General features: G+C 46.2%; 2 protein-coding genes across 2 annotated transcripts in view; both read right to left on the bottom strand.

The window, feature by feature from the left end:
- LOC143766325 (uncharacterized) overlaps positions 1–22,902 on the bottom strand; it is a 53,713-nt gene that overhangs the window by 5,601 nt on the left and 25,210 nt on the right. The gene's annotated exons all lie outside the window — the stretch shown is intronic.
- On the bottom strand, positions 506–15,427 carry LOC143766324 (gastrula zinc finger protein XlCGF66.1-like). The gene is made up of 5 exons (XM_077253913.1): positions 15,386–15,427; positions 1,450–1,603; positions 1,146–1,325; positions 755–1,062; positions 506–556 (listed from the first exon to the last, which is right to left on the bottom strand). The coding sequence occupies exons 2-4, from the start codon at positions 1,522–1,524 to the stop codon at positions 922–924; spliced, it is 396 nt and encodes a 131-aa protein (XP_077110028.1). The 5' UTR covers positions 1,525–1,603; positions 15,386–15,427; the 3' UTR covers positions 506–556; positions 755–921.

Below are 22,902 nucleotides of genomic sequence, written 5' to 3'. Positions count from 1 at the left end.
ATTACACAAACTCTGCTGATATTTACTGGTACACACAAGTCCCTGACTGTCTTTCAAGTTGAACTGATAAAAATTATCTTAACCAGACAGCTTCTAAGGTGAGATGACACAGAAAATCAGGTAATTCAGTCTCGTAGCCCATTCCAGAAGAATAGTGTCCATGACTTACACACATAACTAAAGATTCTGCCTTATGGCCAACTTATTTTCCTTGCTATTCCAATCTAATACCTTGTGATGCCACGAATACCAGCTGACAAATAAGAAGAATCTATGACTTCTCTGCTTTTAGTGGTTACTACTCACCTGGGTGGTTATCTGTAAGAATCTCCTCTTTACACCACTCATCACCCCTCACATATGTCTCTAACTTTTATTTACATGTTAAGAATTATTTCTGTCATGGCACATATTTTCCCATGAGAAGAAACTGTGACTTCTTTGCACTTAGTGGTTAAAACTCACCTGAGTCCATATCTGTAAGAATCTCTTCTTTACACCACTCATCACCCCTCACATATGTCTCTGTAGTATTAATATGGGTCAGATCTTCACCCTAAAACAAATATTGTAAAAGTTACAGACAGTTGGAGAAGTCACATCTATGATCAGCTCTAATCCTGCCATCTCCACCGTTCTCATTACACAAGTATAAAACATATAATACTGGTGGATAAAACAAGACTGAGCACAAGACCTTCACAGCAGTCTACACATCATAGGGGAGATCTCATGACACCTTCTCTCCATCTACCTGATGATCCTGAGGAACATTGGGATTTTCTTGTTTACAGTCCTGGGAAGGAAGAGGACGTGAACATCCTTCTAGTGTTGTCCTCTTATTGGTTAGAACTGGACGAAACACATACAGGGAGGACTGAATTCATTATTTACATAGAGATAATTATAGGCCGTGTGTATTTAGTCCTGTCTTTTACCTGGTGATGTGAGGGGCTGGGAAACCTCCATCATGATGTCCTTGTACAGATTTTTGTGGCCTTCTAAATACTCACACTCCTCCATGGAAAAATAAATGGCGACATCGTGACACCTTATAGGAACCTGACACATACAATGATACCGTCATCCCCTCGATCCCTTCAAAGCGTTACTGTATAATGTCCCAGCATTCCCAGCAGTGTCACCTCTCCAGTCAGCAGCTCAATCATCTTGTAGATGAGTTCTAGGATCTTCTGGTCATTGATGTCCTCATGTATCAGGGGGTGAGGTGGAGGCCCTGATATTGGGCTCATTGGTCTTCCCCATCCCTCAGACACAGGGTCCTGACAGCGATCACTAGAGGTCTTCTTCACTACTGTGTAATCCTGGTTATGGAGAGATACATTAATAAATATTACTACAGATATTTCCAGAGACCTCACCTCTCCAGTTCTGTCCGTCTGTAATTCCCATAGGTTAAAATGATGTGATGCCATCAAAATCACTCACCTCTCCAGTAAGTCGGAAGAGGATCTCCAGGGTTAGGTGTATTATCTTCTCCATCTTGTACCTTTCCCTGTCCATCCTTGATGGGTCTGTCAGGAAATTCTCTTAGAAGATCTGATATTGTAGGGACCTGAATGAGATCTGATATTGTAGAGACCTGAATGTAAAGAACATGAACCAATCTAAAAACATACAATGTCCCATGTAAAAACACAATCACCAGAGTTGGGAAATCGGTATAAAGTAATAATGTGGTAGAGGGCTTCATAAAATCTAGAGGACATACAGAGTATATGCCGTCAGTTAAATTACAAGACATTTAGTAACATAGGGAACTCAAGGTGTGAATAGTAAATCTAAAAAAGGTAATGATCAATTTGTATATCTGAAATGACCATATGATCATTTTGGAAAGAAGAAGAAAAGATGACACTCTTTATTTTTTGTTGCTGTAAACGTATAGTTGAAGCTTCCTTCAATTCTCAGAACAAGGATTCCAAGGTAGATTTTGAACAAGCTAAAAGGTGAAACCAGTTGTACATTATCCTTATGCTTGCCTCCAATGTGATCTGAAAGCAACCCTCTGGATTGGAATGAAATGTGACCATGCAGACAGGTATCTCGGAACACCAGGGATGAGTATGTAGACAGGCACCTTGGAACAGCAGAGATGAGTAAACAGACAAGCATCCTGAAACAGCAGTGCTGGTGTTGTCAGGAGGCCCACTTGGCAGATGGAGCGTCATCTGGATTTACAACTTTCCTTTCCAGGAACTATAGTGGTGTGGTATATATATATATATATATATATATATACACTCACTGGCCACTTTATTAGGTACACCATGCTAGTAACGGGTTGGACCCCTTTTGCCTTCAGAACTGCCTCAATTCTTCGTGGCATAGATTCAACAAGGTGCTGGAAGCATTCCTCAGAGATTTTGGTCCATATTGACATGATGGCATCACACAGTTGCCGCAGATTTGTCGGCTGCACATCCCTGATGCGAATTCCCGTTCCACCACATCCCAAAGATTTCATGTTGTTTACGCCAAATTCTGACCCTACCATCCGAATGTCGCAGCAGAAATCGAGACTCATCAGACCAAGCAACGTTTTTCCAATCTTCTACTGTCCAATTTCGATGAGCTTGTGCAAATTGTAGCCTCAGTTTCCTGTTCTTAGCTGAAAGGAGTGGTACCCGGTGTGGTCTTCTGCTGCTGTAGCCCATCTGCCTCAAAGTTCGACGCACTGTGCGTTCAGAGATGCTCTTAGGCCTACCTTGGTTGTAACGGGTGGCGATTTGAGTCACTGTTGCCTTTCTATCAGCTCGAACCAGTCTGCCCATTCTCCTCTGACCTCTGGCATCAACAAGGCATTTCCGCCCACAGAACTGCCGCTCACTGGATTTTTTTTCTTTTTCGGACCATTCTCTGTAAACCCTAGAGATGGTTGTGCGTGAAAATCCCAGTAGATCAGCAGTTTCTGAAATACTCAGACCAGCCCTTCTGGCACCAACAACCATGCCACGTTCAAAGGCACTCAAATCACCTTTCTTCCCCATACTGATGCTCGGTTTGAACTGCAGGAGATTGTCTTGACCATGTCTACATGCCTAAATGCACTGAGTTGCCGCCATGTGATTGGCTGATTAGAAATTAAGTGTTAACAAGAAGTTGGACAGGTGTACCTAATAAAGTGGCCAGTGAGTGTATATCTATAATATAACGCTGGGAGCGTCACTCTGTCCCACCACTTTATATACTGGACAAGCACCTGCGCAGATGCTCCCAGCGTTACGATATAGCCACAGTGTTCTTCTTAAAGAAAAAAAGGCGCCGGAAAGCGCCGACTGCGCCTGCACAGTACGTGCTTTCCAGCGCCATTTTCTTGAAGACACACTGCGACATTCGGCGTCCAGCGACGATAGGTGAGTATGTCTTTTTTTTTGTTTTTGTTTATCGCAGCAGCATACATTGCATATAACACTATGGAGCATCTTATGGGAGCCATCAACTTCTATGGAGCAGCATATAGGGCATATACTATGCAGCATCTTATGGGGGCCATCAATCTTTATGGAGCAGCATACAGGGCATATACTATGGAGAATCTTATGGGGCCATCAACCTTTACAGAGCAGCATACGGGGCATATGAATGGGAGCAGCACATGACAGAATGGGGCGCAGGATGGGAGCACATGACAGGATGGGGGCGCAGGATGGGAGCACATGACAGAACGGGGGCGCAGGATGGGTGCACATGACAGAACGGGGCGCAGAATGGGAGAACATGACAGAACCTGGGCGCAGGATGGGAGGAGAACATGACAGGATGGGGGCGCAGGATGGGAGCACATGACAGAACGATGCACAGGATGGGAGGAGCACATGACAGGATGGGGGCGCAGAATGGGAGAACATGACAGAACCTGGGCGCAGGATGGGAGGAGAACATGACAGGATGGGGGCGCAGGATGGGAGCACATGACAGAACGGTGCACAGGATGGGAGGAGCACATGACAGGATGGGGGCGCAGGATGGGGGCACATGACAGAACGGAGGTGCAGAATGGGAGGAGAACATGACAGGATGGGAGCACATGACAGAACCGGGGCGCAGGATGGGAGGAGAACATGACAGGATGGGGGCGCAGGATGGGAGCACATGACAGAATGGGGGTGCAGGATGGGAGGAGCACATGACAGGATGGGGGCGCAGGATGGGAGCACATGACAGAATGGGGGCGCAGGATGGGAGGAGCACATGACAGGATGGGGACACAGAATGGGAGCACATGACAGAACAGGGGCACAGGATGGGAGGAGCACATGACAGGATGGGGGCGCAGAATGGGAGAAGCACATGACAGGATGGGGGCACAGGATAGGAGCATCACATGACAGGGGGGCACAGGATGGGGGCTGCACATGACAGAACGGGGGCGCAGGATGGGAGCAGCTCTTGACAGAACGGGGGCGCAGGATGGGAGCAGCACTTGACAGAATGGGGGCGCAGGATGCGAGCAGCACATGACAGAATAGGGGCTCAGGATGGAAGCAGCTCATGACAGGATGAGGGCTCAGGATCAAAGCAGCACATGACAGAATGACAACATGCAGATGCACAAAACAGGATTAGGGCACAGCATAGGGGCTGCACATGACAGGAAATGGGCGCAGGATAATAGCAGCATATGACAGGATGGAGGTGCAAGATGGTAGCAGCACATAAAGTTAGGACACAGGATGGAAGCAGCACATACCAGGATGTAGAACCTTTTACCAATACAAATGCTCGCCACCCGAGCGTAGAATGGATTCAATAGCTAATATATATATATACTGCAAAATGTTCAGTTTGTCTGATTTTTCTCTTTATAGGTATACTTTTGAGTAAAATGTAAATTGTTCTTTTATTCTATAAACTTCTGACAACGTCTCTGAATTTCCAAGCAATAATTTTTGTATTTTTTTCTGACAAAGAAAAATGGTCAAAATTTAAAAAAACAGTGCTTTCAGACCTCAAATAATGCAAAGAAAACAAGTTCATAATCATTTAAAAACAACAATACTAATGTTTTAACTCAGGAATAGTTCAGAAATCAATATTTTGTGGAATAACCATGATTTTTAATCACAGCTTTCATGCATCTTGGCATGCTTTCCAGTCATTCACACTGCTTCTGGCGGTTCTGGCGGAAAAAATGTAAGCAGTTCTTCTTTATTTAATGGCTCGTGACTATCCATCATCCTCTTGATTACATTCCAGAGGTTTTTAATGGGGTTCAGGTCAGGAGATTGGGCTGCCCATGACAGGGTTTTGATGTGGTGATATACAACAGTATATATATATCTAATATATAAAGGTGTGTGTGTATGTGTGTGTGTGTGTGCGTGTGTGTGTGTGTGTGTGTGTGTGTGTGTGTGTGTGTGTGTGTGTGTGTGTGTGTGTGCACAACCTACAAGTCAGTGGATACAGTAATAGACCCTGCTCAAGCATTATTTTATCCATCTGAGTTCCTTAATTCCTCGGAGCCACAAGGACTTCCTCCTCACAACCTCTTTCTAAAACCTGGAGCACCTATTCTGCTATTGAGAAATTTGGATCCACCAAAGCTGTGTAATGGAACAAGACTCTTGATTAAGAACTTATTTCCACATGTAATTGAGACAACCATTTTGACATGATGTGCCACAGGAGAAGATGTTTTCATTCCAACAATTCCTCTCATTCCATCTGACTTGCCTTTTGATTTTAAACGCCTCCAGTTTCCTGTTCGACTGGCATTTGCTATGTCCATCAACAAGGCTCAGGGACAGTCCTTGAAAGTAGTTGGAATCGATTTACAATCTCCATGCTTTTCTCATGGTCAACTTTATGTGGCCTGTTCAAGAGTTGGAACAGCCAAAAATCTGTTTGTCTTTGCACCTGAAGGAAAAACTAAGAATGTCGTTTATCAAAAGGCTCTCGAATAAGTAGGAGAAGATTACTTTACATTATTTGGCCAATTTAGTTAAATCTGTGTGGAATATCTCTGGTGTTGAAATATATGATGTGAAATGCTTCTATTAGCTTAGTTTTTGCCTTTTAATAATTACATTTCTATCTATTTGTTGTGTGGTTTTTGTGTGCAGAATAAATTTTTGTTAACACATTCTATTTTGCTAGCAGCAGCTATTAACCCGGGCGAAGCCGGGTAGTACAGATATATATATATATATAGAGAAATTGGAACAGCACAATGCTCACCGCTGGGTGCCAGGCCTCCTAGGTAAGACGGTCCAGTCATCTAACCAAATAGTATGCCAACACAGGGAAAAAAGGCAGCACTCCAGTTCTTTTAAAGATGAAAAAACTTGTGACGTTTATTCAGACCCACATCTCTATACTATAGAGATGTGGGCCTGAATAAACATCACAAGTTTTTTCATCTTTAAAAGAACTGGAGTGCTGCCTTTTTTTCCCTGTGTTTGTGTGTGTATATATATATATATATATATATATATATATATATATATATATATATATATATATATATATATATATATATATATATATATACATATACACACACACACACACACACACACACACATGTATGTGTGCATGTATGTATGTATGTAGATATATATATATATATATATATATATATATACACTGCTCAAAAAATAAAGGTAACACTTAAACAACAGAATATAACTCCAAGTAAATCAAACTTCTGTGAAATCAAACTGTCCACTTAGGAAGCAACACTGATTGACAATCAATTTCACATGCTGCTGTTCAGATGGAATAGAGAACAGATTATCAAGACACACACAATAAAGGAGTGGTTCTGCAGATGGGGACCACAGACCACATCTCTGTACCAATACTTTCTGGCTGATGTTTTGGTCACTTTTGAATGTTGGTTGTGCTTTCACTCTCGTGGTAGCATGAGATAGACTCTACAACCCACACAAGTTGCTCAGGTAGTGCAGCTCATCCAGGATGGCACATCAATGTGAGCTGTGACAAGAAGGTTTGCTGTGTCTGTCAGCGTAGTGTCCAGAGACTGGTGGTGCTACCAGGAGACAGGCCAGTACACCAGGAGACATGGAGGGGGCTGTAGGAGGGCAACAACCCAGCAGCAGGACTGCTACCTCAGCCTTTGTGCAAGGAGGAAGAGGAGCACTGCCAGAGCCATGCAAAATGACCTCCAGCAGGCCACAAATGTGCATGTGTCTGCACAAACGGTTAGAAACTGACTCCATGAGGATGGTCTGAGTGCCCGACGTCCACAGATGGGGGTTGTGCTCACAGATCAACACCGTGCAGGACGCTTGGCATTTGCCACAGAACACCAGGATTGGCAAATTCGCCACTGGCACCTTGTGCTCTTCACAGATGAAAGCAGGTTCACACTGAGCACATGTGACAGACGTGCCAGAGTCTGGAGACCCCGTGGAAAGCGATCTGCTGCATGCAACATCCTTCAGCATGACCGGTTTGGCAGTGGGTCAGTAATGGTGTGGGGTGGTATTTCTTTGGAGGGCCACACAGCCCTCCATATCCTTGCCAGAGGTAGCCTGACTGCCATTAGGTACCGAGATATGATCCTCAAACCCGATGTGAGACCAAATGCTGGTGCAGTTGGCCCTGGGTTCCTCCTAATGCATGCAGGACAATGCCAGATCTCATTTGGCTAAAGTGTGTCAGCAGTTCCTGCAAGATGAAGAAATTGAAGCTATGGACTGGCCTGCCTGTTCCCCAGACCTGAATCCAATTGAACACATCTGCATCTGGGACATTATGTCTCGAACCATCCACCAACGTCACGTTGCACCACAGACTGTCCAGGAGTCGGCGGATGCTTTAGTCCAGATCTGGGAGGAGATCCCCCAGGAGACCATCCGCCGCCTCATCAGGAGCATGCCCAGGCATTGTGGGGAGATCATACTACTGAGCACCATTTCCTTGTCTTGAGGCATTTCCACTGAAGATATATATATATATATATATATATATATATATATATATATATATATATATATATACACACTCACTGGCCACTTTATTAGGTACACCTGTCCAACTTCTTGTTAACACTTAATTTCTAATCAGCCAATCACATGGCGGCAACTCAGTGCATTTAGGCATGTAGACATGGTCAAGACAATCTCCTGCAGTTCAAACCGAGCATCAGTATGGGGAAGAAAGGTGATTTGAGTGCCTTTGAACGTGGCATGGTTGTTGGTGCCAGAAGGGCTGGTCTGAGTATTTCAGAAACTGCTGATCTACTGGGATTTTCACGCACAACCATCTCTAGGGTTTACAGAGAATGGTCCGAAAAAGAAAAAAAATCCAGTGAGCGGCAGTTCTGTGGGCGGAAATGCCTTGTTGATGCCAGAGGTCAGAGGAGAATGGGCAGACTGGTTCGAGCTGATAGAAAGGCAACAGTGACTCAAATCGCCACCCGTTACAACCAAGGTAGGCCTAAGAGCATCTCTGAACGCACAGTGCGTCGAACTTTGAGGCAGATGGGCTACAGCAGCAGAAGACCACACCGGGTACCACTCCTTTCAGCTAAGAACAGGAAACTGAGGCTACAATTTGCACAAGCTCATCGAAATTGGACAGTAGAAGATTGAAAAAACGTTGCTTGGTCTGATGAGTCTCGATTTCTGCTGCGACATTCGGATGGTAGGGTCAGAATTTGGCGTAAACAACATGAAATCTTTGGGATGTGGTGGAACGGGAGATTCGCATCAGGGATGTGCAGCCGACAAATCTGCGGCAACTGTGTGATGCCATCATGTCAATATGGACCAAAATCTCTGAGGAATGCTTCCAGCACCTTGTTGAATCTATGCCACGAAGAATTGAGGCAGTTCTGAAGGCAAAAGGGGTCCAACCCGTTACTAGCATGGTGTACCTAATAAAGTGGCCAGTGAGTGTATATATTATATATATATATATATATATATATACATACACAACTTTTGATGACTGTTGTGAATGTTCATGCTGGTCTTGATGAGGAAGCATGCTGGAGTTAGGCCATGTGCACACGTTCAGGATTTTTCACGTTTTTTCGCTATAAAAAAGCGAAAAAAATGCTTACATATGCCTCCTATTATTTACAGGGTATTCCGCATTTTTTGTGCAAATGTTGCATTTTTTTCCGCGAAAAAAAATCGCATCGCGGAAAAAAAAGCAACATGTTCATTAAAAATGTAGAATTGCGGGGATTCCGCACACCTAGGAGTGCATTGAGCTGCTTACTTCCCGCATGGGGCTATGCCCACCATGCGGGAAGTAAGCAGATTATGTGCGGTTGGTACCCAGGGTGGAGGAGAGGAGACTCTCCTCCACGGACTGGGCACCATATAATTGGTAAAAAAAAAAAAAAAGAATTAAAATAAAAAATAGTGATATACTCACCCTCTGATGGCCCCCGAAGTGTTCCCGCCTCTCCGGTGCATGCTCTCTCTTCCGTTCCTATAGATGGTGTGGTTCAGGACCTGTGATGACGTCGCTGTCTTGTGATTGGTCGCGTGACCGCTCATGTGACTCACGCGACCAATCACAAGCCGTGACGTCATCGAAGGTCCTGAACCACACCGGCATCTATAGGAACGGACGCTGCTGAGGAGATTGGCTGCCTGCAGAGGGTGAATATAACCATTTTTAATTTTTTTTATTCTTTTTAAACATTCTATCTTTTACTATAGATGCTGCATAAGCAGCATATATAGTAAAAAGTTGGTCACACTTGTCAAGTGTGACCAACTTGTCAGTCAGTTTTCCAAGCGATGCTACAGATCGCTTGTAAAACTTTAGCATTCTGCAAGCTAATTACGCTTGCAGAATGCTAAAAAACCCGCGAAAAAAACGCAAAAAAAAAATGCGGATTTCTTGCAGAAAATTTCCGGTTTTCTTCAGGAAATTTCTGCAAGAAATCCGGACGTGTGCACATACCCTTAGACTCTCCCAATTCATGAAGAGGTGCACGCCTCTTCATGAATCTGGGGCGCCTGATGAGTAGTGCTCACCTCCGTCAGAGGCTGGAGTGTGACCTCTAGCATAAGGAGCTTGATAGCTTGTCATGAATTAGAAAAGCTGTGGTACATTGCCTTGCCATGCCCCTGTCCAGCCCCAACTCCACACATTTTGTCAGAGCTGGGAGAAACTGTGTTAAACACGCCAAAAGTCCTCAAATTTTGAAGCAACTCAGAGTTGCACCAACATTTTGTGACTTTTTAAAGCTTTTATGTCAGAATTCTGATTATAGAAAGGGGCCCTGAACTGTCCCCAGGACTGGGGTCCTGCTATGCCTGCTCCCAAAGGTACCTCAGTCTAAAGATGTGGAGGTTTGGGCCACCAAACTAACTGTTCTCCTGTTATTCCCTAAGCTGTTGCCTCTTCCTCCTCCAGGAGGCCAGTGACAGAAATGCTAGTGTATCAACACATAAGACAGACAGGGATAACAGAAAGCAACAAACATACACTCAACAAAGGTAGAGCGGAATATAAGGAAGGATAGGAATGTACCAACCAAATGCGAATAGAACAAGGAGGAAAACATATACCCCAAAACAGCACACAACAATGTCCAGTAGCAACAACGATATCTAATTCAGCACAGCAGCAGCGGTACATAAAGTCTGCCATATGTGCCAAGCTCCCTACAGCCAACACTTCCCTATTTCCACCATGATGACTACTCTCCATCTCCTCCTCCATCTTTTCCTCCTCTGCCCATCCACGTAAGAGAGACGAGATGAAGCTTGTGTGGGTACTAGCCTCTGTTGCACTAGTTCCTGTTCCTTCTTCTCTTCCTTAGCCTCCACATCCTAATTTTTACCTAAACTACACTGAACAGATCAGATGAAGCTGGGCTGGGTGGTATCTCCCTATCTTGTGTCTTCCTCCATCTCCATCTGGTCAGCATCATGCAAAGCTTCATGTTTAATTGTCAGCAGCGACTGTTTAAGTAGGCACAGAAGTGGGATTGTTGCGCTGATGAGCATCATCACCGCTCACCTTTCTCATGGAGTCCTCAAAGTCTTGGAGAAAAGCACAAATGTCAGACATCCATGCCCATTCTCCAGTAGTTATGTGTGGTGGCTGATCAGAATACCGATGGGCGATTTGGAACTGATATTCCACAACCGGCCTCTGCTGCTTACAAAGCTTTCCCAGCATGTGTAGTCTGGAGTTCCAAAGTGCAGTCAAGTCACACACCAGTCGGTGAGCTGGCACTTGCATGTGCTGCTTCATCACTGCCAGAGAGCAACAGCTGTGTCTGACTTGTGGAAATAGGCACCGATATGGTGTACCTTGACCAGAAGCTTTGGAAAATCTGGGTAGGTTTTCAGAAACCACTGAACTACCAAGTTGAGCATGTGGGCCAAGTATGGTACTTGTGTGAGCTTTCCAAGCTTCACTGCCACCACCAGGTTATGGTCATTATCACATACGACTAATCCTCGTTGCAGGTTCAGCGGTGAGAGCCACAGATCTGTCTGGTCTGTTATTCCTTTCAATAACTCTGCCATGGTGTGCAGTTTGTCTCCTAGACAAAATTAGCTTCAGCAGAGCCTGCTGATGCTTCACTGAAGCAGTGCTGCAGATGTCCAGGTTCAGGCTGATGTGGACTATGTGCTTTGAGATAGCACATCGGAGATGGAGGATGAGGAGGAGCAGAAGGGGTTGCAGGATCTGGTATAGGAGGTGGAAGAAACCCTGATTGAAGTAGGGCCAGCAATTTTTAACATCAGTAGCACATGTACCGTTCCAGGGTAATCCACGTTGTTTTTTTTCCATTTCTTTATTTATTTATAGCACAAGTGGTGGCTGATGAATACCCCACCATCCACTCCTGCTGTCACTGTTATTAGCATCAGCAGGGATAGGCTGATGGGAGTAATAGTCCCATTATCCACCACCTGCTGTCTCTTTTATCACTTAAATATAACTCTCATCATTCTCCCCTGCTCACGCCGATCGCTGGCAAAGCAGGGGAGAATGATGAGAGCCGTGTTCAGTACCTGGCACCGAGGAACAGCGCTTACTGTAACGCTTCTTCCCTGGCGCCCGTCCGTGTAGTACTGATGCGGCACACGGTTGTCACATGTATTACCGTATTTTTCGGACTATAAGACGCACAGGACTATAAGACGCACCCCAAATTTGGGGTGAAAATTGCAGAAAAAAAGATTTTTTATAAGATGGGGGTCCGTCTTATTGTCCGAATTTACAGTATCTTACCTGAGGGCTGGCGGTGGCAGAGCAGGGTCACAGGAGGCATGGTGTTGGCAGAGGTGTACGGCGTGCACCTGAGCAGGGTCCCTTCCTGCTTAGGTGGGCGACGGCACGGTTTGGTGTCCATGGGAGGGTTGCAGCAGTGGTGTGGCGACGGCAGAGGTGTGGGGATAATGAGCGGTATGGCGTGAGCTGGGTCCCTTCCACAGGTGAGGTGACGCAGCGGAGCCGGGTTAATACAGGCTTACTGGCAGTGGTGTGGCGGCGGCAGAGGTGCGGCAGCGGCAGAGGTGCAGGGACGCAGTGAGCGGTATGGCGTGAGTGGGGTCCCATTCACAGATCTAAATCTGCGAACTCGGCTTCAGGGAAATGGCCACCACGATCTCCATCTGAGCACGCGCGGCCTCCCTCGTCCATTTTCCTGAAGACCCAGGAAGCAGAGCATTCCATCTGCGCACGCGCGGCCTCAGGAAGATGGCCGCCACCACCGATAACAACATGATTCACCCGGCTCTGCTGCTTACTGGGCTGCTGCATCACCTCACCTGTGAAAGGGACCCCGCTCGCGCCATACCGCTCACTGCGCCATACCGCTCACTGCGCCGCCTCCATCCCCGCACCTCTGCCGCCGCCGCACCTCTGCCGCCGCCACACCACTGCCGGTAAGCCTGTATTCCAACTATAAGACGCAACCCCCATTTTCCCCCCTTTTTTGGGGGGGAAAAAGTGCGTCTTATAGTAGGAAAAATACGGTACAAACATGGACACCAACATCTCCGGTACCGGAAATATCAGGACGTGTGAAAGAGACCTTATAGCGGGTTTTTATGTTTGGGTGCTGTCACACACTAAAAGATGCTTTTTATTGCAAAAAATTGTTCTTGCATCACCAAATTCTGAGAGCTATAATTTTTCCATATTTTGGCCCACAGAGTTATGTGATGTCTTGTTTTTTGAGGGACGAGTTGACGAGTTGATGAACAAAAACCAACAATACATGGAGTGTGTGTGTGTTTTATGCCATTCCATGTGTGGTAATATTGATATGGCAGTTTTAATCTTCGGGTCAGTATGATTACAGTGTTAGCTCACTTATATTTTATGTTTTGGCACTTTTATACAATAAAAACAATTGTATGGAAAAAATTATTATTTTTGCATCGCTTTATTCTGAGAGCTATAACTTTTTTATTTTTCCGCTGATGGAGCTGTATGACAGCTTGTCTTTTGCAGGACTAGATTACATTTTCAGCAGTACCATGTTTATTTATATCTGTCTTTTTGATTGCGTGTCATTACACTTTTTGTTTGGCGGTAGGATGATAAAGCATTGGTTTTTGCTTTGTTTTTTATTTTTTTATGGTGTTCAAAAAGGGGTTAAGTAATGAGACACTTTTATAGGTAGGGTCGTTACGGACGCAGTGATACCAAATATATGTACTTTTATTGTTTATTTTTTTTATTCAAATATTTATTTAGAGATAGAATATACAGTGGGTACGGAAAGTATTCAGACCCCTTTTAAATGTTTCACTCTGTTTCAATGCAGCCATTTGGTAAATTCCAAAAAGTTCATTTTTTCTCATTAATGTACACTCTGCACCCCATCTTGACTGAAATAAACAAATGTAGAAATTTTTGCAAATTAAAAAAGAAAAACTGACATATCACATGGTAATAAGTATTCAGACCCTTTAACCATAACCTCCACTTATCCCGCCTCTCCTCTCTGTCAATCCCTGCACTCGCTCCCCATTACCCAGAGACTCCAGTTCAAAACCCTAACCATGGCATACAAAGCCTTCCAAAACCTGTCTCCTGCTACTTACCTGCGCACAACCTCCGATCCTCACAAGATCTCCTTCTCTACTCCCCTTTTATCTCCTCTTCCCACAATTGCGCATCCCCCCATACTATGGAACCTTCTACCCCAACATAGACTCTCGCCTACCGTGGATACCAACTTGGGGGACCAAGGCCCTGACTGAAAGAATACAGATCTGCTCCATTAATCAACACTGAACCCAATTTTTACGTTTGGGGAAGTCAGGATTTGGACCCACCGGTCACCTGTCTCCATGTAGATATTTGGAGAAGCCATGTTGTGACCCTCTGGTCACCTGACCTCATACCTCAATGGACTGTCAGCTTCCTAAGCTTGTCGTTACCTCCTCTCTGTCTTTGCCGCTGGTGGGGGTAGTCAGCCCTGGAAGTCAACAGAAAGGTGAGACTTTGTAATTTTCCACCATATTGGGTATCTTGTTGGGCCTGTTCTATGTGTTATTTGCCTATCCTGTAGTTCAATAAAAGTGTTGCCATACTGTTTTACCCTCACCCTGTGTTGTCGCAGTAGTATTACACCCACGGTAAATGGGAATTCAGTGGGATGATCTCTGATCCATGAGGTCTCGAGACAGTGGACTAGAGCACCCACTGACCTCCGTGTCTCCACACTGGCCAATATTTGCTATCTAGAGATGAGCAAACTTGTACTGAAAATTTGGGGGTTTGTAGCGGACAGTTAGTGTCCAGTGTAAACGCTGAACACAGACTTAAACAGGAAGTCCATTGCAACGTTCGGAGATTCGGGGAAAGTCCGGGAGGAGAGAATCTTCCAGCTCAAAAGTTCTGGTCCACATTATTTTCAATGGGGTTCGGGTGCTGGTTCAAGTTCTGGTACCCGAACCAAACTTTAGAATAAAGGTAAGGTCGGTTACCAGAACCCGAACTTCCACGAGTCCACTCATCACAATTGTTAGCCAGTTAGGTTGATTGTTTTGTGACTCAGTAAAAAGGCAGGGTGATAAAAACTGTCTCCTAAGGTCGATGCCTTCTGTACACGCATGTTACACCAATCTACGCAGTAGAATGCAACGGTACCTCAGTGTGTAAAACTGGGAAACACTTCAGCGTCAGCGAGTGAGTCATCTGTACCATACTATTAATCTGAAGAAACAATAATCGGAGAGATTTAATCACAAGTTGGACTCTGGCTGTTTGGATTATTCTTTACCTCACAAGCTGCCGTACAGACATCTGATGCCGGGTGAGATAACGTGTATGCAATGTGTCTAAAACAGACGGATAACACAAGAAGGAAAAAAATAACACCAAGAACATAAACAGCAAAAATGGCCGAGCGTGAACGACTAATCCTGATAGAGAATAACGGGGCTCCAGCACCTACCTCCACCTGCAGAGCCGCACTCCACATATATGGCTGCTCTGTGCACACAGGACCTGTGATGAGGTCACAGGAGGGGAGGAGTCAGGGGTCACATGATCAGGGGCCTCAGTGTATGCAGGACTCTGCTGTGCTGGTTGTCATGGTGCTGGATGAGGGGAAGTTTATGTGTGGGGTCAGGAGGGGTTTACAGGGTGGATGTAGCAGAGCCATGTGTGTACGAGGTGTACGGAGCGGAGCCGTGTGTGTACGAGGTGTACGGAGCAGAGCCATGTGTGTACGAGGTGTACAGAGCGGAGCCGTGTGTGTACGAGGTGTACAGAGCGGAGCCATGTGTTTACGGGGTGTAAGGAGCGGAGCCTTGTGTGTACAAGTTGTACGGAGCAGAGCCGTGTGTGTAAGAGGTGTACAGAGCAGAGCCGCGTGTGTACAAGGTGTACGGAGCGGAGCCGTGTGTATATGAGGTGTACGGAGCGAAGCCGTGTGTGCGGAGCAGAACCGCGTGTGTACAAGGTGTGCAGAGCGGAGCCGTGTGTGTATGGAGCAGGGCTGCGTGTGCGGAGCCGCGTGTGTATGAGGTGTGCGGAGCAGAGCCGCATGGGTCCAAGGTGTACGGAGCAGAGCCGCACGTTTACGATGTGTGCGGAGCAGAGCCATGTGTGTACGAAGTGTGCGGAGCTGCGTGTGTGCGAAGCAGAGCTGTTTGTGTAAGATTTGTACAGAGAGGAGCCACGTGTGTACGAGGTGTACAGAGCGGAGCCGTGTGTGTACGAGGTGTACAGAGCAGAGCCGCGTGTGTACGAGGTGTGTGGAGCGAAGCCACGTGTGTACGAAGGTGAGCCGCATTTGTACGAGGTAAACGGAGCGGAGTCGCGTGTGTACAAGGTGTACGGAGCGTAGCTGTGTGAGTATGAGGTGTACAGAGCAGAGCCGTGTGTGTGCGTAAGGTGTACGGAGCAGAGCCGCGCGTGTTTGAGGTGTATGGAGCAGAGCCGTGTGTGTGCGGAGCCATGTGTACTGAGCGGAGCCGTGTGTCTACGACGTGTACAGAGCGGAGCCATGTGTGTTGTTGAGGTGTACAGAACTGAGCGGTCTATGTGCATGCAGTAGAGCCATGTGTATAACGTGTTCCATGTGGAGTCGTGTGTATATGATGTGTATAGAGCTAAGCAGTGTGTGCATATGTTGCAAAAACGTGTGTGTGTATGATATAAGAGAAGCCATGAGTGTACAGAACAAAGCTGTGAACATGTGCAGAATGGAGCCGTGTGTGCTCATGCAGTAGAGCCATAGGTACGGAGTGAAGCCGTGTATGTATGCAACATGGATTCATATGTACAGGTCCTTCTCAAAAAATTAGCATATAGTGTTAAATTTCATTATTTACCATAATGTAATGATTACAATTAAACTTTCATATATTATAGATTCATTATCCACCAACTGAAATTTGTCAGGTCTTTTATTGTTTTAATACTGATGATTTTGGCATACAACTCCTGATAACCCAAAAAACCTGTCTCAATAAATTAGCATATCAAGAAAAGGTTCTCTAAACGACCTATTACCCTAATCTTCTGAATCAACTAATTAACTCTAAACACATGCAAAAGATACCTGAGGCTTTTAAAAACTCCCTGCCTGGTTCATTACTCAAAACCCCCATCATGGGTAAGACTAGCGACCTGACAGATGTCAAGAAGGCCATCATTGACACCCTCAAGCAAGAGGGTAAGACCCAGAAAGAAATTTCTCAACAAATAGGCTGTTCCCAGAGTGCTGTATCAAGGCACCTCAATGGTAAGTCTGTTGGAAGGAAACAATGTGGCAGAAAACGCTGTACAACGAGAAGAGGTGACCGGACCCTGAGGAAGATTGTGGAGAAGGACCGATTCCAGACCTTGGGGAACCTGAGGAAGCAGTGGACTGAGTCTGGTGTGGAAACATCCAGAGCCACCGTGCACAGGCGTGTGCAGGAAATGGGCTACAGGTGCCGCATTCCCCACGTAAAGCCACTTTTGAACCATAAACAGCGGCAGAAGCGCCTGACCTGGGCTACAGAGAAGCAGCACTGGACTGTTGCTAAGTGGTCCCAAGTACTTTTTTCTGATGAAAGCAAATTTTGCATGTCATTCGGAAATCAAGGTGCCAGAGTCTGGAGGAAGACTGGGGAGAAGGAAATGCCAAAATGCCTGAAGTCCAGTGTCAAGTACCCACAGTCAGTGATGGTGTGGGGTGCCATGTCAGCTGCTGGTGTTGGTCCACTGTGTTTCATCAAGGGCAGGGTCAATGCAGCTAGCTATCAGGAGATTTTGGAGCACTTCATGCTTCCATCGGCTGAAATGCTTTATGGAGATGAAGATTTCAATTTTCAGCACGACCTGGCACCTGCTCACAGTGCCAAAACCACTGGTAAATGGTTTACTAACCATGGTATTACTGTGCTCAATTGGCCTGCCAACTCTCCTGACCTGAACCCCATAGAGAATCTGTGGGATATTGTGAAGAGAAAGTTGAGAGACGCAAGACCCAACACTCTGGATGAGCTTAAGGCCGCTATTGAAGCATCCTGGGCCTCCATAACATCTCAGCAGTGTCACAGGCTGATTGCCTCCATGCCACGCCGCATTGAAGCAGTCATTTCTGCCAAAGGATTCCCGACCAAGTATTGAGTGCATAACTGAACATTATTTGATGGTTTTTTTGTTTGTTATTAAAAAACACTTTTATTTGATTGGACGGGTGAAATATGCTAATTTATTGAGACAGGTTTTTTGGGTTATCAGGAGTTGTATGCCAAAATCATCAGTATTAAAACAATAAAAGACAAATTTCAGTTGGTGGATAATGAATCTATAATATATGAAAGTTTAATTGTAATCATTACATTATGGTAAATAATGAAATTTAACACTATATGCTAATTTTTTGAGAAGGACCTGTATATCATGTGTACAAAGCTGAGCCATCTGGGGGGAGTGGAGCCATGTGTGTATGATGTCTATAAAGCTAATCAGTGTGTGCGTATGGAGCAAAACCCTGTGTGATGATGTAAGAGGAGCTGCATGTGTAAGTGTGCGGAGTGGAACCGTGTGTACATATGGAGCAGAATTATGTGTGTAACCTGGATCTGTATGTGTATGGTGTGTACAGAGCTACGTCGTGTGTGTTTACGATGTGCAAGGAGCAAAGCAGTGTGTGCAATGTGTACAGAGCGTATGGTCAGATACAATGCACGTGCTGTGACTGTCACACAGCTGCGACACATGCAGCTCCGGGACCGAACTGCTGATTATCGGGAGCGCTCCAGATAACCGAGGCAGCTATTCAGTAAGGCCATGTGCACACGTTCAGTATTTTTCGCGTTTTTTTGCTATAAAAACGTGATAAAAACGCAAAAAAACGCTTACATATGCCTCCCATTATTTTAAGTGTATTCCGCATTTCTCTGACGCCCATGACGGCACCACGGAGAGAGGGGATCTGCCCACCAAGGACAGGAAACCTACAGATAAAAAGGCGGTACCTCTCTCCTGCATCAGTTGGTTTCCTGTCCTTGATGGGAGACCTACAGATCCACCTCCGTCAGAGGAAAAGTTCTTCGTGGGAGTCCAGGGCCAATCAGCCGATCCAGGCAGCGGGGGCCCCCCTGCCTCGGTTAGATGTGGTGACCCGAAGCGCCACCGCTAGGGGCTGGTAGGCCTTTTTAGGGTGCGCGGAGAGAGGTGGCAGGAGCCGCCTCTCTAAGAAGACTCACCAGCAGCAGCCGTGTCCAAGGGTCCGCTCTATGGATAGGAGCGATGTGGCTCCCTGGCGTCAGTCTGCAGCCTGAGCTCCCGGGAGTTTCCGTGGAGTCAGCGTGTAGTAAGTGCGCCGCCATCTTGCCCCATCTGCGCCCGCGCGGGAACAGACGTGTTTTCAAGCGGCAGGGGCTTGCGTGCGCACAAGCGCTGCGATCCCCGCCTAGAGCGCCTGCGTGGCCGCTGGAGAATGCGCAGGCGCGGGATTCGTGCCTGGACGATCTGCGCAGGCGCGGGATTCCATGCGCAAGGCGATCTGCGCATGCGCAGGAAAAAAAAATAAAAAATGGCGCCTTCCACCACTATTTTAAGCGGGGCATCTGGGGGCAAAAGCGCTTCTAAAATGGAGTCTGGCCAATGCTCACCAGTGAGCGATGTGGAGCAGGTATCTCCCCTGCCCAGTGCATCTCCACAACCAACACCGCAGCAGCAGCAGCAGAAGCAGCGACGGACCCAGAAAGGGCACCAAGGCTCTACCGGAGGGCGTTCTGGATCACTACGCAGCAAAGAGTCCAGTATTGCGTCCGGCTCTAAAGCAAACACGGATCGTGCCCAACCGGTATTTATGGGTCCATAAAGTGGTGAGTGATCTCCGTGAATGTTAGCGATAGTGAGAATCTATCTTTATGTCTTTTACCATAGGGGAAATGCGCAAGTAAAACTAAACATATCATATGTGCCCTATGCAAAGAAGATCTTCCATCTTCATGGGACAAAAGACTGCAGTATTTGTATTCAGCAGACAGTATCAGAAGGCCTTCCCGGGTTTGCGGCAGATCTCAAAAACCTGATTAAAGTCCAGGTGGAGGAAACCTTTAAATCCCTCAAAGGGGGAAAAAAGAGAAGGAAGACTAAACACAGATCTCCATCTCCTGAATCGGGTGATTCAGGGGAAGATATGGATTCAGACTCATCTAATTCTTCCTCCTCATCCTCATCATCATCTTCATCTTCCTCGGGGGGCCGTAGTTGCTTTCCTATAGAAGAAACTGATAGCCTTGTTAAAGCCGTTAGGAACACTATGGGGCTGGCAGATCCTCACCCCAAAAGATCCGTCCAAGACATAATGTTCGGAGGGCTTGACCAGAAAAAGAGAAGGGCTTTTCCCCTCAATGAAAAAATCCAATCTTTGATTAAAAAAGAGTGGAAAAAGCCTGTGAGGAAGTCGCTACTCACCCCAAAAAAGAAATATCTGTTCGATGACCAGTCCTGTTCCTACTGGGATAAGGCACCTAAACTGGATGTGGCAATCGCCAAGGCATCCAAAAAATATGCCCTTCCGTTTGAGGACATGGGGGTCTTGAAAGACCCAATGGACAAGAAAGCAGATGGTTTCCTCAGAGGTTCATGGGAAGCGGCTGGTGGAGGCCTTAAACCAGCAGTCGCTGCCGCTGGTACATCCCGCTCCCTGATGGTTTGGCTAGACCAATTGGAAAGCCAACTCAAAAACAAGTCTTCCCGAGACTCAATTCTAAAAATGTTGCCCGTTATGCGGGGAGCTGCTGCCTTCTTAGCAGACGCCTCGGCGGACTCAATCAAATTATCCGCTAGGTCGGCGGTGTTTTCTAATGCCGCAAGGTGGGCCCTCTGGCTAAAATGTTGGCCTGGAGACCTCCAGACCAAGTCTAAATTATGCACAATTCCCTGTGAAGGAGAGTTCCTATTCGGGCCCACTCTAGATGACATACTAGAAAAAGCGGGGGATAAAAATAAATCTTTTCCCTCCCTGGGCTTCCCTTCATACAGAAGGCCCTTTCGGAGCAAGAGGTTCTTCCGAAGGAAGCCGGGAAAAAACCAGGATAGGTGGGACGACAAGCGAAACAAAAACAAGGGTTTCATCTTCAACGAAAACCCTAACGACAATAAAAAACCCGCACAATGAATGCTTGCCCCAGGTGGGGGGAAGACTTGCCCTCTTCGCCTCAGCCTGGGAAAAAATTACCAACAGTCCTTGGTTTTGAACATAGTAAGATCCGGACTAAAATTGAAATTTCAAAAACCCCTTCACCCCTCGTTCAAGACGACTTCTCTAAGATCTTCGGAGGAAGAGCAGCTGGCATTAGAAAAAGAAGTCATGGGACTGGTAAACAAAGGGGTTCTCATGGAAGTTCCCCTACAAGAAAGAGGTCAAGGGTGCTACTCCCCTCTGTTCCTGAGGAAGAAGCCGGACAGTTCATTCAGAACTATTGTGAATCTGAAAGAATTAAACAAATTCTTAGAAATCCAGCCGTTCGAGATGGAAACAATAAAAACCTCAATAAAGATGTTGTTTCCACTGTGTTTCATGGTAGTCCTGGATCTAAGGGACGCCTACTACCACGTCCCTATTCACGAAAATCATCAGAAATTCCTCAGAATAGCGGTCTATATAAGGGGAGTGGTATACCATTTTCAATTCTTAGCCCTACCCTTCGGGTTGGCTATAGCTCCGCGGGTCTTCACAAAAATAGTTGCAGAGGTAATGGCTCACCTGAGGGAGAAAGATACCCTGATAGTACCATACCTCGACGACTTTTTGATAATAGGTTCCTCTCCACAACACTGCGAGGAACAGCTAAAAACAATCAGACATTCTCTAGAAGAACTAGGTTGGTTAATAAACCTAAAGAAATCCAGATTGTTACCATGCCAGATCCAGGAGTACCTGGGTCTCACTCTGGACTCTATAAAACAAGAATGTCGCCTTCTAGGGGAAAAAATACAGAACATCATAAATCTGGTATCCAGAAGGCGAGACAATCCCTCCATAACACTGCGCCAAGCAATGTCCCTACTGGGATCCATGACGGCCTGCATCCCGGCAGTCCAATGGGCTCACTTACACTCAAGGGAACTTCAATGGCAAATCTTGTCAGAGGAAGTCTCTCTAAAAGGGAATTTAGAAGGTCAGCTCGTTTTGTCGCTAAACACAATTCGGTCTCTAGGCTGGTGGACATCGCTAAGCAATCTTTCTCAGGGAATCCCGTGGGTGACTCCTGTTTCTCGGGTAGTTACAACGGACGTGAGTCCCAGCGGGTGGGGGGCTCACCTGAATGACCTATTAGCTCAGGGGAATTGGGCTCCATATCTGAAAAAAGCGTCCTCCAATATGAAAGAACTGTTGGCAGTCAAATTTGCACTCTTAGAGTTCCTGGGGCCCCTTCGGTCTCACCATGTCAGAATTATGTCGGACAACAAGGTGGTGATAGCATATCTGAATCACCAAGGGGGTACCCGTTCTCGGAGTCTGATGGAGATAACCAGCTCAATCTTCCACATAGCCGAAAGCAACTTTCAATCTCTATCGGGCCTGAACATAAAGGGAGTAGACAATTTCAGAGCAGACTACATAAGTCGCTCCCGCTTGAAGCAAGGGGAATGGGAGCTAAGTCAGTCGGTGTTCAATCAAATCTCGGTAAAATGGGGCTCACCAAGCATAGACCTCTTCGCAAACCATCTGAACAAAAAAGTGAATACTTTTTGCTCAATAACACCGTGGGGGAACCCTGTTTCCCTGGATACGTTCCTGATACCCTGGAACTATCAACTAGCGTATGCATTTCCCCCTATTGCTCTGATCCCAGCAGTGCTGAGGAAGATTCGGGAGGTCGGGGCTCACATAATCTTGATTGTCCCCTTCTGGCCGAAAAGGCCTTGGTTTTCCTGGATGATGAGAATGTCCATCTCCAATCCATGGGTTCTGCCGGATCTCCCGAACCTTCTCTCCCAAGGCCCAGTTCA

The sequence above is a fragment of the Ranitomeya variabilis genome, chromosome 4, assembly GCF_051348905.1.
Source record: "Ranitomeya variabilis isolate aRanVar5 chromosome 4, aRanVar5.hap1, whole genome shotgun sequence".
In the NCBI taxonomy this organism is placed as follows: Eukaryota; Metazoa; Chordata; class Amphibia; order Anura; family Dendrobatidae; genus Ranitomeya; species Ranitomeya variabilis.
Note: the sequence above shows the minus strand (reverse complement) of the source record. Positions and strands in the feature narration are given on the sequence as shown.

What these genes read in the sequence shown, in the direction of transcription:
- LOC143766324 (XM_077253913.1), bottom strand. Translation starts at nt 1,524, where the DNA reads ATGGACAGGGAAAGGTACAAGATGGAGAAGATAATACACCTAACCCTG. An exon ending in TCTTCCGACTTACTGGAGAG is followed by an intron (nt 1,326 to 1,449) that starts GTGAGTGATTTT and finishes CTCCATAACCAG; the next exon opens with GATTACACAGTAGTGAAGAA. An exon ending in TTGAGCTGCTGACTGGAGAG is followed by an intron (nt 1,063 to 1,145) that starts GTGACACTGCTG and finishes TGTATGTGTCAG; the next exon opens with GTTCCTATAAGGTGTCACGA.